Below are 17,430 nucleotides of genomic sequence, written 5' to 3'. Positions count from 1 at the left end.
TGATTTGCACTGCAGTGCGGTGCGAATCACATCCGTTCTCATAAACCGCTGCAATGTGAACCCAGCCTTAGTGACACTGGCGACGGGGGGTGATCACGGGGTTAAACCTTTATTGGGGGGGGTTAGGGGGGTACATTAGAACTAAAGGGGGCTAACCCTAACTGCCCTAACAGTTATTACAGTCACAAATGACACCAATGCAAAAAAAAAAAATGCAATTGGTGTCACTGTGACTGGGGGGGCAGGGGTAATTGGGGGGTAAAGGGGGGGTGTGAGTGTGCCTGGCATGTTCTACTGTATGTGTGGTGTGTTGGTGCAACTCACCGATGCTCTCTGCTCGGTGCCGGAACGAAAAATACCGACACGGAGGAGAGAATACATCACTTCCTCTCCTGTGTTTACATTACAGGAGAGGAAGTGATGTCACGGAGGATTTTCATTCGTCGGGAGCGATCGCGAGGGGGTGGCCATGAATGAATGGCCGTCCCCTCGTCCGGGATCGCTCCCGAACGAATGCCAACCGCCGCAGGCACCGGGGGGGGGCCCGATCGGGCCCCCCTCCCGCGGGAAGGCAGGGACTTATATATACGCCCTTATGCCTGCCCGTGCCATTCTGCCGACGTATATCGTCGTGCGGTGGTCGGCAAGTGGTTAATCTATACCATCATTCCACATTATTGGGGGATCGCATCTGTAGAGTTTTATCTTGATAGTGATTCATCATTATCCTCCAAGCAAAGAACGTTCATTATGGACCTTTTAAAATTTGCTGCCACGCACAATTATTTCTGGTTCACAATCCATTTTTTTCTTCAAAATAGAGGCTTAGCGATGGGTGCCAAATTTTCCCCAGCCTAGCCAATCTATGGCAAAATGGGAGGAGGACATCATCTATGGTTAAGCTAGACCTGAATTGGTCTTGTGGGCTAGGCATATTGATTACATCCTCCCCCTATCGAATGGGTCTCGTGAGTCCTTGGGAATCTTTATGGAAACTTTGAACAACAACGATAGTGTTATAGAGATTAAATACGAGGCCGATCAATGTACTATACATTTCTTGGATTAAAGGATTTGGGCAGGGGGCGATCAACTCTTGACCTCTACGTATTTTAAACCCAACGTTAGGAATTCCTTTATCCCTAGCAGTGGCGGTACGACCATAAGGGCACATGGGCGCCGCCCCCTCTCTCTAGCCACCCCCCCTCTCTCCAGCCACCTCCTCTATGACCAATGGATAGCCACTGCCACCCACTTTTCAGGCTCCTGATGCCAGAATTATAGTGGCAGGGGTTGTTTTTGAAGCACCTGATTAGAGCCATAGGCGTCAAAAAAGATGACCTGCGAGCGCCATGCTTGATGCTCGCAGTTTACCCAGGTATGTTAGAACAGTGAATGACCATTTGCTGTCCTAACACTGAACCCCCTCCCTGCCAATCAGGTGCTCGGGTCTGTTACCCGTCACCTGATTGGCTGAAACAACAGGCGCTGTAATTGGACACCTGATGGGAAAGGACGGGAGGCGACTAATGGAGGACACTGCTCTCCGCCATCACCCACTGCCCCACCGAGACAGGGTAAGTGCCGAGCAGACGGCAAGTGGGCAGGGGGGTCACAGTGGCAGCATTGTTTGGGCAGAGTGGCTGCATTTGTTGTGATTTTTTTTTTTCAGTTTTCAGTTCCAAATAAAAAATTGTTTAACACCAGCCAGCACTGATCCCTAGGGACAGTTGTCAAAATCGGTCTTGATTGGATTCTGTTCCTAAAAGCCAACACATGCACCTACAATGCAGTTGTAGTAGAGCTGAAGACTTTAAGGCACAGTCCGCCATTCTGACTGAAAGATATATCAATAAGGGATATTCCGCTGGGACTGTAGACCAGACAGTGTCAATTACACAAGCAATGGATAGGGACTAGCTGTTGTTGGAGAGACCAAAAACGAACTGTGGAGAGAACAATTTTTCTTTACCGTTTATTACATCTTATTCTCATCAGCATTACTTAATTAAAAAAAATTGTTCGTAAACACTGGCATATACTCAAGAATGATCACATTTTGGGTAAAACCCTTCCAGACCAGCCTCAGGTGGTACTTAGGGGGGTTTCTTCCCTTAGGAAAATGGTGGCCCCTAACATGTGCGATCCGCCTAATAATAAACTGATGTTCTTCCCTGAATATGACAGGATTTTAAAAGTGCAAAAAATATGTTCCATTAATGGAATTAGGAATAACAAGACTACTCAATTTATTTAGCATAGTACAAATTAAGACATTTATAACATGTTCCTGTCATGGACCAGATGGGAGACTGAGTTAATAAGGTCGGCCTCTCTTATATCTCCTGTCCTGGCTCTGCTGAAGGTGAGACAGAGGTAGCCAAAGGACAAGAGGGACACGAGGGCCTGAAGAGGAAGATTCCAGGTGAACTGCTTGCCAGGGTTCAGTGGTCTGGAGTAAGCTGCTGTGTACAGAGCAGGAACAGGAGACAGCCAGGCAGGTAACCGACGGTTAACAGTAGCCAGGAACATAGGCAGAAGCTGGGTCTCAGGGATAGCCAGGTTCGTCAGCAAGCGGGCAGCGAGGTACCCAGACACAAACAGAGCCAGAGTCAGGGACGGAGCAGGGTCAAAGATGGGTAGCAGTACAGGAACAGAACACAGAGCCAAGGTCAAGAACAAGCCGGGTCATAAACTGGAGAGCATACAGGATCAGCTGAAGATCAGTCAGCAAAGCATAGGAGGCTAGACTCCCTTTAAATAGGCCGTCTGACGCCAAGAGGAATTAAGCCCGTGCGCACATGCAATTGCGGATACCTGCGCGCATGCGTGCTCCTGTTAGCTGTACTATGGCAAACTCTATGCGCTTGCACACATCTATGCGCCAAACGTCTCACGGGGATTGTCTGATAGTACCACTCCAAATGTGGTATATCTTCTTATCTGCCCCTGTGGGTTCCAATATATCGGACGTACTATATGCCTCTTACAGGTTAGGCTCAATGAGCATATTGGTAAACTCAAAAGAGATTTCAAAGGCCTTCCGGTTTCCAGACATTATCTGGAAGTTTACAACAAAAATACGGCTGGTACCTGCTTTCTTGGAATTAATAAGGCGACGTGAAATTTCAAAACTTGAAATGATCTATAGGATTAAATGTCTCAGACCTTTGGGTTTGAATGCAGATGTAAAGGTGAATGCCTTCATTGATCATGCTTGATGTATTCTTATAAGGCATTTAACTTCACCATATATTCTTTTTTGATTTAGTTGTATAATTCAATATTAAAGTGGAAGTAAACCCATGGATTTAAACAGTTAAAAAAAAAAGGCATGCCGGGAATGCTAGCTGCACATTGGCTGTGCTCTCAGCCAAAACTATCAAACCATCCAATGGCTGGTGTCATAACGAATCACATGTGCAGCACCATAGCAGTTGAAGATTAAACAGAGGCAAAGATGGCAGCTTCCTTGGATGAAAAAGATAGGGGAGTTTCCTTCCACTTTAATCTTCTGGTTTTGTTTTTTTAATTCATTCGTACCTATATGCTATTCTGGTTGAATGTATTGATTTTATATGACTTTTTATTTATGTATCTATTTGATTTGAACGCCATGTTTATTGATATTTTATCCTATTTGAAAGTCCTTTTCCCATTCATCTTTTTTTTAGTATAATTTTTATCTATTTTGGTTACTATTTAGGAAAATACTTAGAGGTCCTTAGTGTCCTCTTAGTTTTTGTTCTAGGCTTTTTTGGAGTTATTTTCGATTAATAACCAGATACCACACTAATTGGATAGATCATTTTGGGTTATCAATCATCCAGTTCTATATTTGTAACTGAGGTGTGGTCGTAGACATATGGAGAATGGGAAGGAGGCTTGAATCCGCTTAATATGGCCGCCATGTGAAAGCGAGGCTTGGTTTCTTCTGGCTCTGTATTTATAGCGATGGCTCAGTGAGTCGCCTCTGCCCCAGGAAGACGTCACGTGTGACGAAACATGTCGGGTGGAGCTACATGCTGATGCCATTGCACCCCACGTGACCCTGGAAGTGTGGGTGATTGCTTTTATTTTTCAAAAAAAAGATTTTACCCCATGTGTGTTGAAATGTTATTCATTGTAAGTAGACTTTTGGCTTTCCTCTCAATAAAATCACCTTAATAGTATTACACTATTGGAGCTTTCTACTATCGGATTGCCTCAGTGGCTTGGTTCCTGTTACCCTGCAGAGGTTATTCTGCCTGTGTGTTTGACCATCCTAGCGATAGGTGGTCCTGGCTATCTTGTAAGTGTCCCTGATCACTGTATGTGAAGGCTCTACATCACATCACTTGGTGGTGGAACATCTGTTTCTTATTTTTGGACTTTTCACAGCAATTACAAGGATTTACTTTATTCACAGACTTTTAAGTGTTCTTATCATTATTGTTTTTTTTGTTTTTTTTTTGCATTTGCACTTTATGATGTTTATATACATTCAGGATGTCATAGCGCATTAAGCATATGTTGCTAATAATTCCAGACTAGCTAGATTTTATTTTGTTTATGTATGTTTCCTGGTTTATATCACTTGGTTGTTTCCTGCAGTCCTCATTTCATGTTATAATTTATTCACTTTAGCGTGGTATACCACCCTTTTTGTTGAGCAATATACACCAAACTGAGCATGTGCAGAGTAATGCCAAAGGCTCTGTACGGGAAATGGATTGGGGACAGTGGAAAAAGCGGAGGATCAGAGAAGACAGGGTCAAACAGCCTTTTTACACAATGTTTAACCCCTTAGGTTTAACAGTGAGCATAACAAGCATGCTTTACTGCATATACAGGCTGCTTTTACGGTTGTGGGTTTAGCAACACTTTAAATATTCTAGTTCCGGTGAGAACAGGGGAATTTACCCCACTTTGGAAGGATTTTCTCTCACCTCCTTTTGTGACTATGGGAAAAGGGAGTACAGGGAAACCTCCCCAATTGAATCCAGATGGCAAAGAAAACCGGACAAGGTTATAACCCACCTTACACTGTCAAAAATAAGAAAAGTTTTGGCTTTAGTTTTGCACAATGCAGGAACTGTGTTACAGGCAGGATCACAAGGTAAAAATAAAGATAAAAAATCTGAAAAAAGAAAACTAATGGCACCACCACATCCAAAGACTGGTAAGTTGTCCTTGGGTCTAGATCATGGGTGCTCAACCTGTGGCCCTACAGCTGTTGTGAAACTACAAGTCCCATTATGCCTCTGCCCTTGGGAGTCATGCTTGTAACTGTTAGCCTTGCAATGCCTCATGGGACTTGTAGTTCCGCAAAAGCTAGAGGGCCATAGGTTGAGCACTCATGGTCTAGATCTATATACACGTTAACCATGACCAGATTGGTCAGTGTCTGAGAAGCCCAAAGGAACTGGAACTGACCATTCATATACTGTATGACTGAAGATCTAGGAGAAGAAAGCACTAACCTAAAGCAAATATTTAACACCTTTTAGGAGTCCAGATTCAGAGAAGTGAAGTGAGATTGCTGATTTGTTGGTGCACTGTACATATTTCCTTCCGCATGGGTAGTCTTGAGGAATCATGTACTGCTGGAAAATGGGGTGATGGTGATCTCTAGAAAATGTATCTGTGTTCAGTCTTGGGGTGAAGATAGAACAGTGAAGTGAAAGATTGTTTTCAAGTAAAGCTGTAGGGGGAGCTGCAGAGCCTTATAAGTCATATTGTGAACAGTTGTCTGGAAAACGTTTGGGATTGAATCAAGCAGAAGGGAAAAGGCTGCAATATAAGAGGTTTAACAAGGTGCATGTGTAAGAATCTCTTATATTTCTGGAGATAAGATGTGTCTGACCTCTGAGCTCTTCCTTCACTCTGAATTTATGTAAATCTGAATAGAAAGCCAAACTGTCCACTTACTAGTCAGTAATTGTGTTGCATCATTATCTGTCTTTAGGAGATTGGTATCTGTGAAATAGAGTGCCTAAAGATTGCTTCCTTGGTCAGTTGAAAAGATTCTAATCAGATAATGTCATGTCATGCTCTGTTTGCAAATCTAGTGCCTGTGCCATGCAGGTATGCTGGCACTTATAGTTCAGCATCGGCTTCCTTTTCAAAGGAAAAGAGCTTCAGCCAAGTCTTCAATCAAGATTTAGCTTTCATTTGTCTGCCATTTCAAAGTTGACAAAAAAAATGTCTTATTGGTTTCCACGTGCAGTTACTTTTTGTGTGAGTGGTGTGGGCACTGTGGAGTTTACACACCAGGCTGTCTATGACAATTTCATGGTTCAGATAGTAGATGCACCAACTAGAAATAAAGCGTTCTGGATCTACTGATTACCAACAATACAGACCTGATCATAGATGTGGAAATACGGGGCAATTTAGGAAACGTCGATCACAGGTCAATTGGCTTCAGTATAAATCACACTAATAGGAAACATAAGGGGAATACAAAGACACTGAATTTCAAAAGAGCCAACTTCCCTAAACTACGAACCTTGATAGAAGGCATGAATCGGGATAAAATCTTAGGAACAAAAAACACGGAAGAGAGATGGGTTTGCTTTAAGAGCATATTAAATAAGGGCATTAACCAATGCATCTCATATTGTAATAAATTTAAAAGAATGAACAAAAGTCCTGGGTGGCTTAACTCCAATGTAAAAATGCATATAAAAGCAAAGGAGAAGGCATTAAAAAAATACAGGGTTGAGGGATCAGCATTCAGACTTTATAAAGAATGCAACAAGAAATGTAAGGGTGCAATTAGGGCGGCTAAGATAGAACACGAAAGTCATATAGCGGAGGAGAGCAAAAAAGATCCCAAGAAATTCTTTAAGTATGTGAACAGTAAAAAAAGGAGGACAGACCATATTGGCCCCATAAAGAATGAGGGAGGACATCTGGTTACAGAGGATGGGGAGATGGCGAAGGTATTGAATTCAGTCTTAACGAGGGAATCAGGTGCTTCAGTAACCAAAACTGCAGTGTTTATCCTTCACACAGGAAGCACCTCCATGGTTAAGATGACAGAATTAAAATTAGACTTGGGAAACTTAACATTAATAAATCACCGTGACCAGATGGCTTGCATCTGAGGGTTCTTGTTCCTAATTTTTACTGACTGGAATGGTACCAACTGATTGGAGAAAAGTCTATGTAGCACCAATATTTAAAAAGGCCCCAAAATACATGACAGACCAGTTAGCCTAACATCAATAGTATACAAGCTCTTGAAGTGGATGATAAGGGACTATATACAAGATTTTAGTAATGAGAACGGTATCATTAGCAATAATCAGCATGGATTCATGAGGAATCATTGTTGCCAAACCAATCTATTAACCTTCTATGAGGAGGTGAGTTGCCATCTAGATAAAGGAAGGCCCATAGACGTGGTATATCTGTATTTTGCAAAAGCATTTGACACAGTTCCCCATAAACGTTTACTGTACAAAATAAGGTCTGTTGGCATTGACCATAGGGTGAGTACCTGGATTGAAAATGCTACAAGGGCGAGTTCAGAGGATGGTGATAAATGGGGGTCCCCTGGGGTTCTGTGCTGGGACCAATCCTATTTTTTTTGTTCATAAACAACCTTGAGGATGGGGTAAACAGTTCAGTCTCTGTATTTGTGGATGATACTAAGCTAAGCAGGGCAATAACTTCTCCGCAGGATGTGGAAACCTTGCAAAAAGATCTGAACAAATTAATGGTGGGCAACTATATGGAAAATTAGGTTTAATGTAGAAAAAATTTAAATAATGCATTTGGGCTGAAAAAACATGAATGCAATCTATACACTGGAGGGAGAACCTCTGGGGGAATCTAGGATGGAAAAGGGCCTGGGGGTCCTAGTAGATTATAGGCTCAGCAGTGGCATGCAAAGCAAACAGAATATTGGCATGCAGAATATTGGCATGCATTAAAAAGAGGATCAACTCTTTTAAAACAATAATTCTCCCACTCTACAAGACTCTGGTCCAGCCGCACCTAGAGTATGCTGTCCAGTTCTGGGCACCAGTCCTCAGGAAGGATGTACTGGAAATGGAGAGAGTACAAAGAAGGGCAACAAAGCTAATAAAGGGTCTGGAGGATATTAGTTATGAGGAAAGGTTGCAAGCACCGAACTTATTCTCTCTGGAGAAGAGACGGTTGAGAGGGGATATGATTTCAATTTATAAATACCGTACTGGTGACCCCACAATAGGGATAAATCTTTTTCGCAGAAGGGCGTAACAAAACACGTGACCACTCATTAAAAATAGAAGAAAAGAGGTTTAACCTTAAACTACGTAGCGTGTTCTTTACTGTAGGAGTGGCAAGGATGTGGAATTCCCTTCCACAGGCAGTGGTCTCAGCGGGGAGCATCGATAGTTTAAAAAAACTATTAGATAAACACCTGAACGACCACAACATACAGGGATATACAATGTAATACTGACATATAATCACACACATAGGTTGGAATTGATGGACTTGTGTCTTTTTTCAACCATGTTTAAACCATTTTTTTAATAAACTGTTTTCCATATAAAACATAAATGGGTTTATTCAATGAGGGTTCTACTTGTACTGATCATTGTTTTATTGCAGGTTCGTATGGCAAAGGAAAGTGACCCATCTTGGAAGCCCACCTTTATTGTAAAGCCGGACGGTGGGTGTCAGGGTGATGGAATCTACCTCATTAAGGACCCCAGTGAAGTGCGGATCATGGCCAGTGTCCAGAACCGACCAGCTGTGGTCCAAGAGTACATCAGCAAGCCTCTCCTGATGGACAAGTTAAAGTTTGATATGAGACTCTATGTTGTTCTCAGATCATTAGAGCCTTTGGAAATCTACATCGCCAAAGATGGACTGTCCCGGTTCTGCACTGAGCCCTACCAGGCACCAAATCATAAAAATCTTCACCGTGTCTATATGCACCTGACCAACTACTCACTCAACATCCACAGTGGAAACTTTATCCACTCGGACAGTGTCCACACTGGAAGCAAGAGAACCTTCTCCAGCATTCTCTATAGACTTTCAGCTAAAGGTATAGATGTCAAGAAAGTATGGTCTGACATAATTTCTTTGGTCATTAAGACCATCATTGCTCTGGTTCCGGAACTCAAAGTCTACTTCCAGGTGGACATACCAGCATCTAAACCGGGACCAACATGCTTCCAGGTGAGTTGCCATTCCTCGTGCACACACATCATATGATTGGCTTGTTGTTTTTGAGCCACCACTCCTCAAACTTTATGATGGTTTTCAATATAGCTGATTTTAATTTTATTTTTTCCAATATTATTATTACTATTGTTTCTTTTTCTAAATTTTATAAGCAAGTTAACACTAACATAAAAAGAGGTAACACTATCTAACAGTCATTTATTTTTGTGAGCAAGCAGCCCAAGCACAGCACTCGGGCTTTGGTGTTTTATTCCTATGCATTTAGCAAGTAAACCTCAATCATAATTAATTTTTGTTTCTCATTTATTGAGGGACACCGGAATTAAGAGTCTGTTGGATTGTATAGCAGCCTACCGGGGAACTGGATACAGACATGTTTTTTCTCCTCTTTGTTGAGAAAGGTCTAACTTTTTTGCTAGGTACCATTTTCCATCAGTTCGGATTCCCACTGCTTCACTGCTGAGCTGGTCTTTATATGCAGCTGTCTGGATTGTCCTTTCCTCAGTCTGACTTTGGAGTTTAAAACCCAGACCCCACTGGACTAGACTTGCGAGGTTAACAAAGGAATGTGACCTTTGGGCACAGTGCTCTGCATTGTGGCACTTTTCCAGATCTGAGTCTACTGAGAAAAAGTTAGCTGTAGAGGTTCCATAGTCGTGGCACAGCCCCAGATGTAGGGCTGAAACAACTAATCGATTAATCGACAACTAATCGATTATGAAATTAATCGATTACTATTTTCATAATCGATTAATCGGCCAGTAACATAATGAGGTTAGAAAAATTAAATAAATTGACCCCTTTATAGTAGAAAAAGAGAAAAATATCGCTACTGTAAATATTACTTTCACTGTTCTACAGTAAAAAAATTAACCCCTTACCTTACAGTAGTGATTATCTGTTTTTCTCTACTATAAAGGGCTCATTTTAGTTTTTTTAACCCTATTGTGTTACTAAACGTCTTAGACCTGGTTCACATCTATGTGTTTATTGGTGCTTTTTGCAGAAATGCACTACAGTTCATTTACATGGTTTCCTATGGGACACGTTCACATCTGAAAGGGTCAGGGACTTTTAACGCAAAATGGTGCTTTATTGCTTCAATATACTTCAATGGAGAAGCTGCAGAAAAGCATGTAATGTGTTTTTGCAGCAATTTGTGTTTTTTAATCTGCCCAAAAAAAATGCAAATTGCAGCAAAATCACGTGCGCAAAGATCAAAACGCACAGCAAAAAGCACAGCAGAAACAGATCAAAACCAAACTGCATAGGTGTGCACCGTGCCTTATGCTGGCCACACAAATCAATTTTCAGATGAGAATATTCCGACGTAAAATCTTTGTACATTCGCTGAATGAAAGAAGTTTTCTATTATTTCTAAATTTTCTTGTCACTGTGTTTGAAAATGAATGTCAATTTGACCCATTTTTTTTTTTAAGGTTATTAACCGATTAATCGATTAATCTAAACAATAATTGGCCAACTAATCGATTATGAAAATAATCATTAGTTGCAGCCCTACCCAGCTGTGACCCCCATTTCTGAGAACTGACTTTGTGAGTAGACTGTGCAGGCCAAGAAGCAGGTGCTACTTCATTGCTAGGGCCACTGGTCACCATTAAAATTCCTGTTTTCTGATATCTGATACAATGTGGACCAGGTTGATGCAGAGTAGACTGTCATCTACTGGGTGGAGTGTTGCATGTCTGGATGATCCACGATCCCTTTACTGCCAATCATTTATTGAGAAAGCATTTTCCCTCTGCTGCTCCTGATCACTAGAGACGCATGGAACTTGCCCCCATTCCTCCCTGCTATCTTGCAGTGAAATGTGTCTGATTATAGATGCATTGGAAACAGTCCCGTTTTGCTGAGTGTCTCCAACTCTCAGGTCTCACAGGATAATTTCCTGCAATCATGCATGATTTTATAGGCCAAATAACTTTCCAAGGTCAGCAAAGCGAGAACAGTCAGCACAGGTGCTGGTGGACAGCATAGCCCTGACCATGCAGAACTTAGTTCGGGACCTAAACTTTCAGAATTCAGCACTCATCGCATTGAAATAATGTATCTAGGTGTCATTCTAGAAACTGGTTAGACTGGAGTTTTTCTTGCCCGGGAGAAGCTTCAAACTTTCTACTGTGAGACGCAGACACTTCAGTCTAGAGGTTACCTGACTCTTTGCTTTGGCATGAGAGTTCTGTGGCTTGTGGTAGTTCAATTTGCCTGATTCCACTCCAGACCCCTACAACCCAACATCCTACAATCATTGGATACATCAGTCCAGTCCTTGGACAGACTAATTTGTCTGTTACAGAGGACCAGGGTGTACCTGGCTTGTTGAGCTGGGAGGAGTCCTGAGCACCTTGCTGGTGCAGGGGACTTTGATATTGCAGCGATCTTGTCTCCCTATCAACGTTCTAGAACTTCAGGGATTTGGTTGTCTCTACAATGTCAGACATCCTGACTGGAGGGTCATTGTTTTCTGGATTTAGTCAGACAACACCAAGGCATTTACCATCAGTGAGGAACCAGAAGCTTCTCCACGGCAAGAGAGGTTGAGCACATCCTGTCCTGGATAAAAATTCATGCTCCAGCCTTGTGGGCAGTTGGCAAACAGCTCAGCCAGCAGTGCCTCAACCTAGAGGAATAGTCCCTACATCCAGAAGTGTTCCAAGCCCTGTGTCATAGATGGAGGATATTGTATGTGGATGTCCTGGCCTTCAAACTTAACAAACTGGACAGGTTTCTTTCCTGGTATAGGTATCCTCTAGTGGACACAGTGGATGCTCTGGTGGTTCCATAGGATTGGTATAGACTGATCTATGCCTTTTCTTCCCCTGAAACTCTTTCTTCATCTGCTACACAGGATCAAAATGGAGGACATTCTAGCTCTGGGCCACTGGGGATGTGGTATTCTGCGTGATCAGATTCCTGACAGATGTTCCATGGGCTCATCCAGATCATCTGCTTCATAGTCACGGAACCTAACAGCAAGCCTAGATTCTGAGAGACATCGGCATCTCTGAATCTGTGATCCTCATGATGCTAAAACCTAGAAGTCTACTGCGGGGTCCATCACCACACATGGAAGGCATATTTTTCTTGGACCTCATCTGATAACTGCTTTGAGCACAAGGTCTATCAGGTGGTTCTTTGAGCTGCAGGCAGTCCCTAGCTCTCTTGTTTTTTTGTTTTTTTTGTGGGCCTATTGGCATTTTGTTTCCTGTTGCCCACCCCTTAGTTGGACTACTTTTGGACATTCCAACAGTCTCTGAAGTGTCCCTTAGTGGACGAGAATGAAAATGGGATTTTTTGTATTTACCTTAAAATTATTTTCTTGGAGGGACATTGGTCCCTGTTTTTGATCATGCTCTTAGTATTGCTTTACCAAAAAACGGAAGCATGCTGGAACTAGAAGGGGTCATACTGAGCTGGCCCACAATGTATTCGTTTTCCAATGTCCTTTCTCCTGTAGGCAGTAGTATAACCTGTTAGTCTCTGAATTCCTGTGTACTTTAATGGACTCAAATAAATTAAGATTTTACGATAAATACAAATATTCTGTCTTTTCAACAGTATCAAATTAGGCATGATGGGATATAGGTGTTTTTTATAGAAAGGAAGGGCAAATTCAAAGCAGGTAACAACCAACACGACTAGTGTAAGGCCTCTTTCACACTAACGTCCCGTTCAGGCCCGCCTGTCAGTTTTTCAGGCGGACCTGAACGGGTGCTCCATAGAGCTCTATGGAGCGTCGGATGTCAGCGGTGACATGTCCGCTGACATCCGACCCGCTCCGATCCGAAAAAGTGTGACGGAGGAAAAAGCTATTTTTCCATCCGTCTGCGGATCGGATCGGGTGACGACGGGCACTGCGGTCCGTCGTCATCCGATCTCCCATAGGGGAGAGCGGCGCTGTGACAGGTCCGTCCCTGCGCAGTGTGCAGAGACAGACCTGTCATCTTCCTGCTCAGCGGGGATCGGCGGAGTGATCCCCGCTGAGCAAACGGATATCCACGGGGCGGATCAGAACTGATCCGCCCCGTGTGAAAGGACCCTAAGTCGTCTTCCTTGCCCTGAGAGTTTTCTACATTATGCAAGTGGCAATTTGGTATTTTGGATTGTTTAAAAAGAGCATAGTTAAGGACAGACCCCTTTAATTCTCATGATCCTTTCACATATATTATGCATATATAGAGAGAGGAAGTACTTAATCTTAGGTCTGATGTTCATAGGCATATGCATCTTGCATTTAGGTGCATAACATTTGTATTCAACATCTGTTTCATATTGTTTAGAGACCATTCAGAGATCATTTACAGGTGTATTTTACCTGCAGTTGACCTCCTGAGCAGCTTACAATCTGCTGCAAGCTGCCTTTATGTTCCTATTAACTTGTATGGGGAGAAAAGCACATTGACACAGGCCCTTATTCATGCAGACTGATCCTGCTACATTGTAATGACAGCAATGCCGAGAGCTCTATTTAAAGCTACTGCACCAGCAGCATTGACCATAAATCCAATATTTTTATAAAGGAAATTACGATACAATATAACTGGACTAATGCTGGTTGGGAGCATCTAATGCTCCAAATCTTTCCTGGTTATATAACTTTACCAAAATGATCTATTCATACATCTTCTGAACCCCTGTGTTGGGAAGCCTTGTTTTTCCTGATAAGCCCACCCTCTGTAATATATATTCCCTGTGACAGGAATCATGTGGGATATAGGTAGAACCTTTCATTCATATATTTGTGCTGCTATTGTGTGAATACTGGAGAGCTATGTAGAGGGTTCTGATGTGTGCTTGTGTCTCTACCTTTCCTACAGATTCTAGGATTCGACATTCTCCTGTTGAAGAATCTCAAGCCAATTCTTCTAGAAGTGAACGCAAATCCCAGCATGAAGATTGAACATGAACAGGAGGTGGGAAGTTGACAGATGAATGTTGTATTGTAATCTACACTATATGGCCAAATGTGTGTGGACACCCCTTCAATTCCATAAAGACATGACTGGACGGGTTTGCTGTGGAGGAACTCAAATGGCCTGCACAGAACCCTAAACACCTTTTAATTAAAACACCTATTTTGAGACAGGAATTCTCATTCTGTTTAAAGAGGAGCTCCAGGCTCCATCAGAAAAAAATAAGTCGTAGATGCTGACTTTTAATATAAGGACACTTACCTGTCCTCCAGCAGTGTCTTCCCCCGAGAGGATTTTTAAATTGCATCTCTGGTGCTGCCGCTGCCTACTCGGGTTCCCTACTGTGCATGTGTGAAGCTCCTTGTGCTTTGTGAATGGCCTGGTGGTGGGGGAAAGAAGGAGGGGGGGTGGTCCAAAGTTCTGAATGAGCTCACCATGGCGAAGTCAAACAGAAGTGGGAACGGGTACCTATCAAATCCACGTATCCCCCCTCCCCCCTGAAAAGTGGCAAATGTGGCAGTTGAAGGGGGAGGCAAATAAGCAGAGCTTCACCTTTTGGGTGGAGCTCCGCTTTAAGTACCTGACCTCACAAATGCTCTTTTGACTAAATGGACACAACATCCTACACATTTCCAAAATCTTATGGAAAGCCTTTCCAGGGTGTAGGCTGTTATAGCATCAAAGTAGGAGCTAATTACCACAGCTTTGGCACGGAATATCCAAAAACTTTATAGAGGTGTGATGGTCTGGGGTCCACAACATTTTGACCAATTAATGTATGTGGTTTGTGGAATAACACAAATAAAAGAAATTATTCCTGAACCAAATGACATTTTTATTTAGCAGTTGACCTCAAAGTTCAAAACTAAACTTTTTTTTTTTTTGTTTTTGTTTTTTAATCGTGTAATTTTTATTAGAAAATTTTTACATTTTACAAAAAGCACATTCATTCATCTTCTTACTCCTAAACACTTTACATATATAATCATAAACATAATGCACTACTTTTATGTCTTTACATTTCTTAATATTTAATTTACTACATTAATAAACCACTTCAACCCTGTTCATCTCTCCTAGTTATTAAAGTGGTTGTAAACCCTTACAACACAATTTGACCTACAGGTAAGCCTAGATTAAGGCTTACCTGTAGGTCCAAGAAATATCTCCTAAACCTAGGTGGTTTAGGAGATATTTGCCGAAAGACAGGCACCGCGGCGCACTCAGTGCGCCTGTGCGCCGCTGTCTACGATGCATGCGCCGTAGACAGCGGCGCGCAGGCGCACTGAGCGCGCCGCGGTCAACGGCGATATGCCGCGAGTGGCGGCTCCCGTGCGCATGTGCGGGAGTGCGTCATCGCGGCTTTGGCGAATGGCAGCGGCGGAGCAGCGAGACCCACCGAGAAGATGGATGCTCCGGACTACAGGGGACAGCGGTGACTTCGCTGGCGCCTGTGTCAGGAAAGTGACACATAATGGACTACTATGCAATGCATAGTAGTCCATTATGCTTTACCTTTGCAGGGAATGAAAGAGGAAGTAAACTCATCAGGGTTTACTTCCTCTTTAACATTTATCTATTCCTTTCTTAGTTGTTTGCCTTATTTAGCCAGGGTCCCCATATCTTCTTAAATCCATCGTTATTCCTTCTCTTAGTATATACAGAAATCTCTCTCTTAATTGTGATAGCTACTTTAAGCATTCTGTATGTGTAGGTGGATTCCTTGCTGTCCACCTCTTCGCTATTAGTTTCCTTGCTAAAAACAGACATCTAATGGTTGCCATCCGCCTTTTTCTAATAATACCTCCTCCCCCTATATAACCCAGTATACACACAATTGGATCTACTTCAAGGGCCACTCCAAAAATCAGTTTTATGGTTTCCAGAATCTCCCCCCAATATCTAAATAGTTTTGGGCATCTCCACACCTTATGGATAAGATCTCCACTTTGATCTCCACGACGTGGACAGTTAGCATCTGATCTTTTCACCCTATTGAAATATTTCGGGGGGGGGGGTATAATGTGATCTATGAAGCAACATCGAATGCAAGATTCTCTGCGATGGGGACAAAGATACCATTGGTCCAGCCTCTAGTATATATCTCCATTGTTCTTCTGTTACAACTCCTAACTAAACTTAGTATTATTTTACTGAAAGAATAACGGAATCTAGGAATAGACTTCCAGCAGAGGTCAGTCAACAGTAAGTGGATACGAACATGCTTGGAACAAACTTAGATCTGTACTCAAAGGGTTAAAAAAAAAAAAGTTGTCTTTTTCTGCTGTTATTCTTCTATGTTTCTAAGTTTGGCCAATTAGCTTATATGGAGTTGAAATACATGTATGTGAAATGTTCTAACTATGAAAAGATTTAGTCATTTTATTCTGCTATGTTTGTGATTTAGAACCTCTAGCATACAGCATAGAAGGGTTGGTGACCACCTTTTTAATGCAGCTTAGCAATACAAATCACTAGTCCCTGATCTGCCCCCAGTCTGCTGATTAGACAGTAAAGGAACATCACCGGAGCAATGAATTCACTGCTGTCCTAATCTGGGGGCTTTCCCTTTTCTGCGTCAATATTGGAAGATAATGTAAAGATATTTATACTGACTGTATGAAAATTCACCTATTTCTTATTGGACAACTGGATTCAAATTAATTTTAAAACATTTATTTTATGGAAATTATAAATTGCCTTACAATATAAAGAATATAAACATACAACATTACATAATGCACCATCATCCCAAATTGATATAGAGTACATTTTTGAAAAATCTGGCCCCCAACCAGAAATGTCAACAAAGGGGAGAGAGCAGAGGGACTATTGTGGTGCACATTACGGATGGTAAGGACATTAGGAAAACAATTGTGTAAAAATATTCTATCAATTTATTTAGAGATAAAATCAATACAGAAAATCAAGGGCTGGTATAGAAGGTGAAGTATTTCGACTAGTTTCGCTTTTCAGCTTCTTCAGGAAATACCAACATCTAAAATATATATAAATATAAATCACAATTGAATATACAACAACATAATAAGGTACAAATAAATAAAAGGGGATCATTTTTTCGAAGTTACAGTCAAGGTCTTACCAACGCGCCCAGGATAGTTCAGGTGACCGAGGGAAACCTTCCCCGGCAGCTGGGAGAGGTATCGATCCCAACATTAGCCGATATCTGTGTAAAAATATTTTTACTATCCTGGGGGCTTGGGCGCGTTGGTAAAATTGATATAATATTTTTACACAATTGTTTTCCTAATGTCCTTACCATCCGTAATGTGCACCGCAATAGTCCCTCTGCTCTCTTCCCTTT

At 42.1% G+C, this 17,430-nt stretch overlaps 1 protein-coding gene across 2 annotated transcripts in view; it reads left to right on the top strand.

The window, feature by feature from the left end:
* Positions 1-17,430, top strand: part of TTLL11 (tubulin tyrosine ligase like 11) — a 193,148-nt gene that overhangs the window by 91,507 nt on the left and 84,211 nt on the right. For both annotated transcript variants that reach the window (XM_077479183.1, XM_077479184.1), the window contains exons 4-5: positions 8,590-9,165; positions 14,010-14,105. In XM_077479183.1, coding sequence (XP_077335309.1) covers positions 8,590-9,165; positions 14,010-14,105 — 672 coding nt within the window. The remainder of the gene's footprint in view (positions 1-8,589; positions 9,166-14,009; positions 14,106-17,430) is intronic.

This window comes from Lithobates pipiens, unplaced genomic scaffold (assembly GCF_037356315.1).
Source record: "Lithobates pipiens isolate NorthernLeopardFrog02 unplaced genomic scaffold, aLitPip1_a1.2 Scaffold_14, whole genome shotgun sequence".
Classification (NCBI taxonomy): domain Eukaryota; kingdom Metazoa; phylum Chordata; class Amphibia; order Anura; family Ranidae; genus Lithobates; species Lithobates pipiens.
The sequence above is the reverse complement of the archived record's forward strand: the minus strand, read 5'-3'. Positions and strand labels throughout refer to the sequence as shown.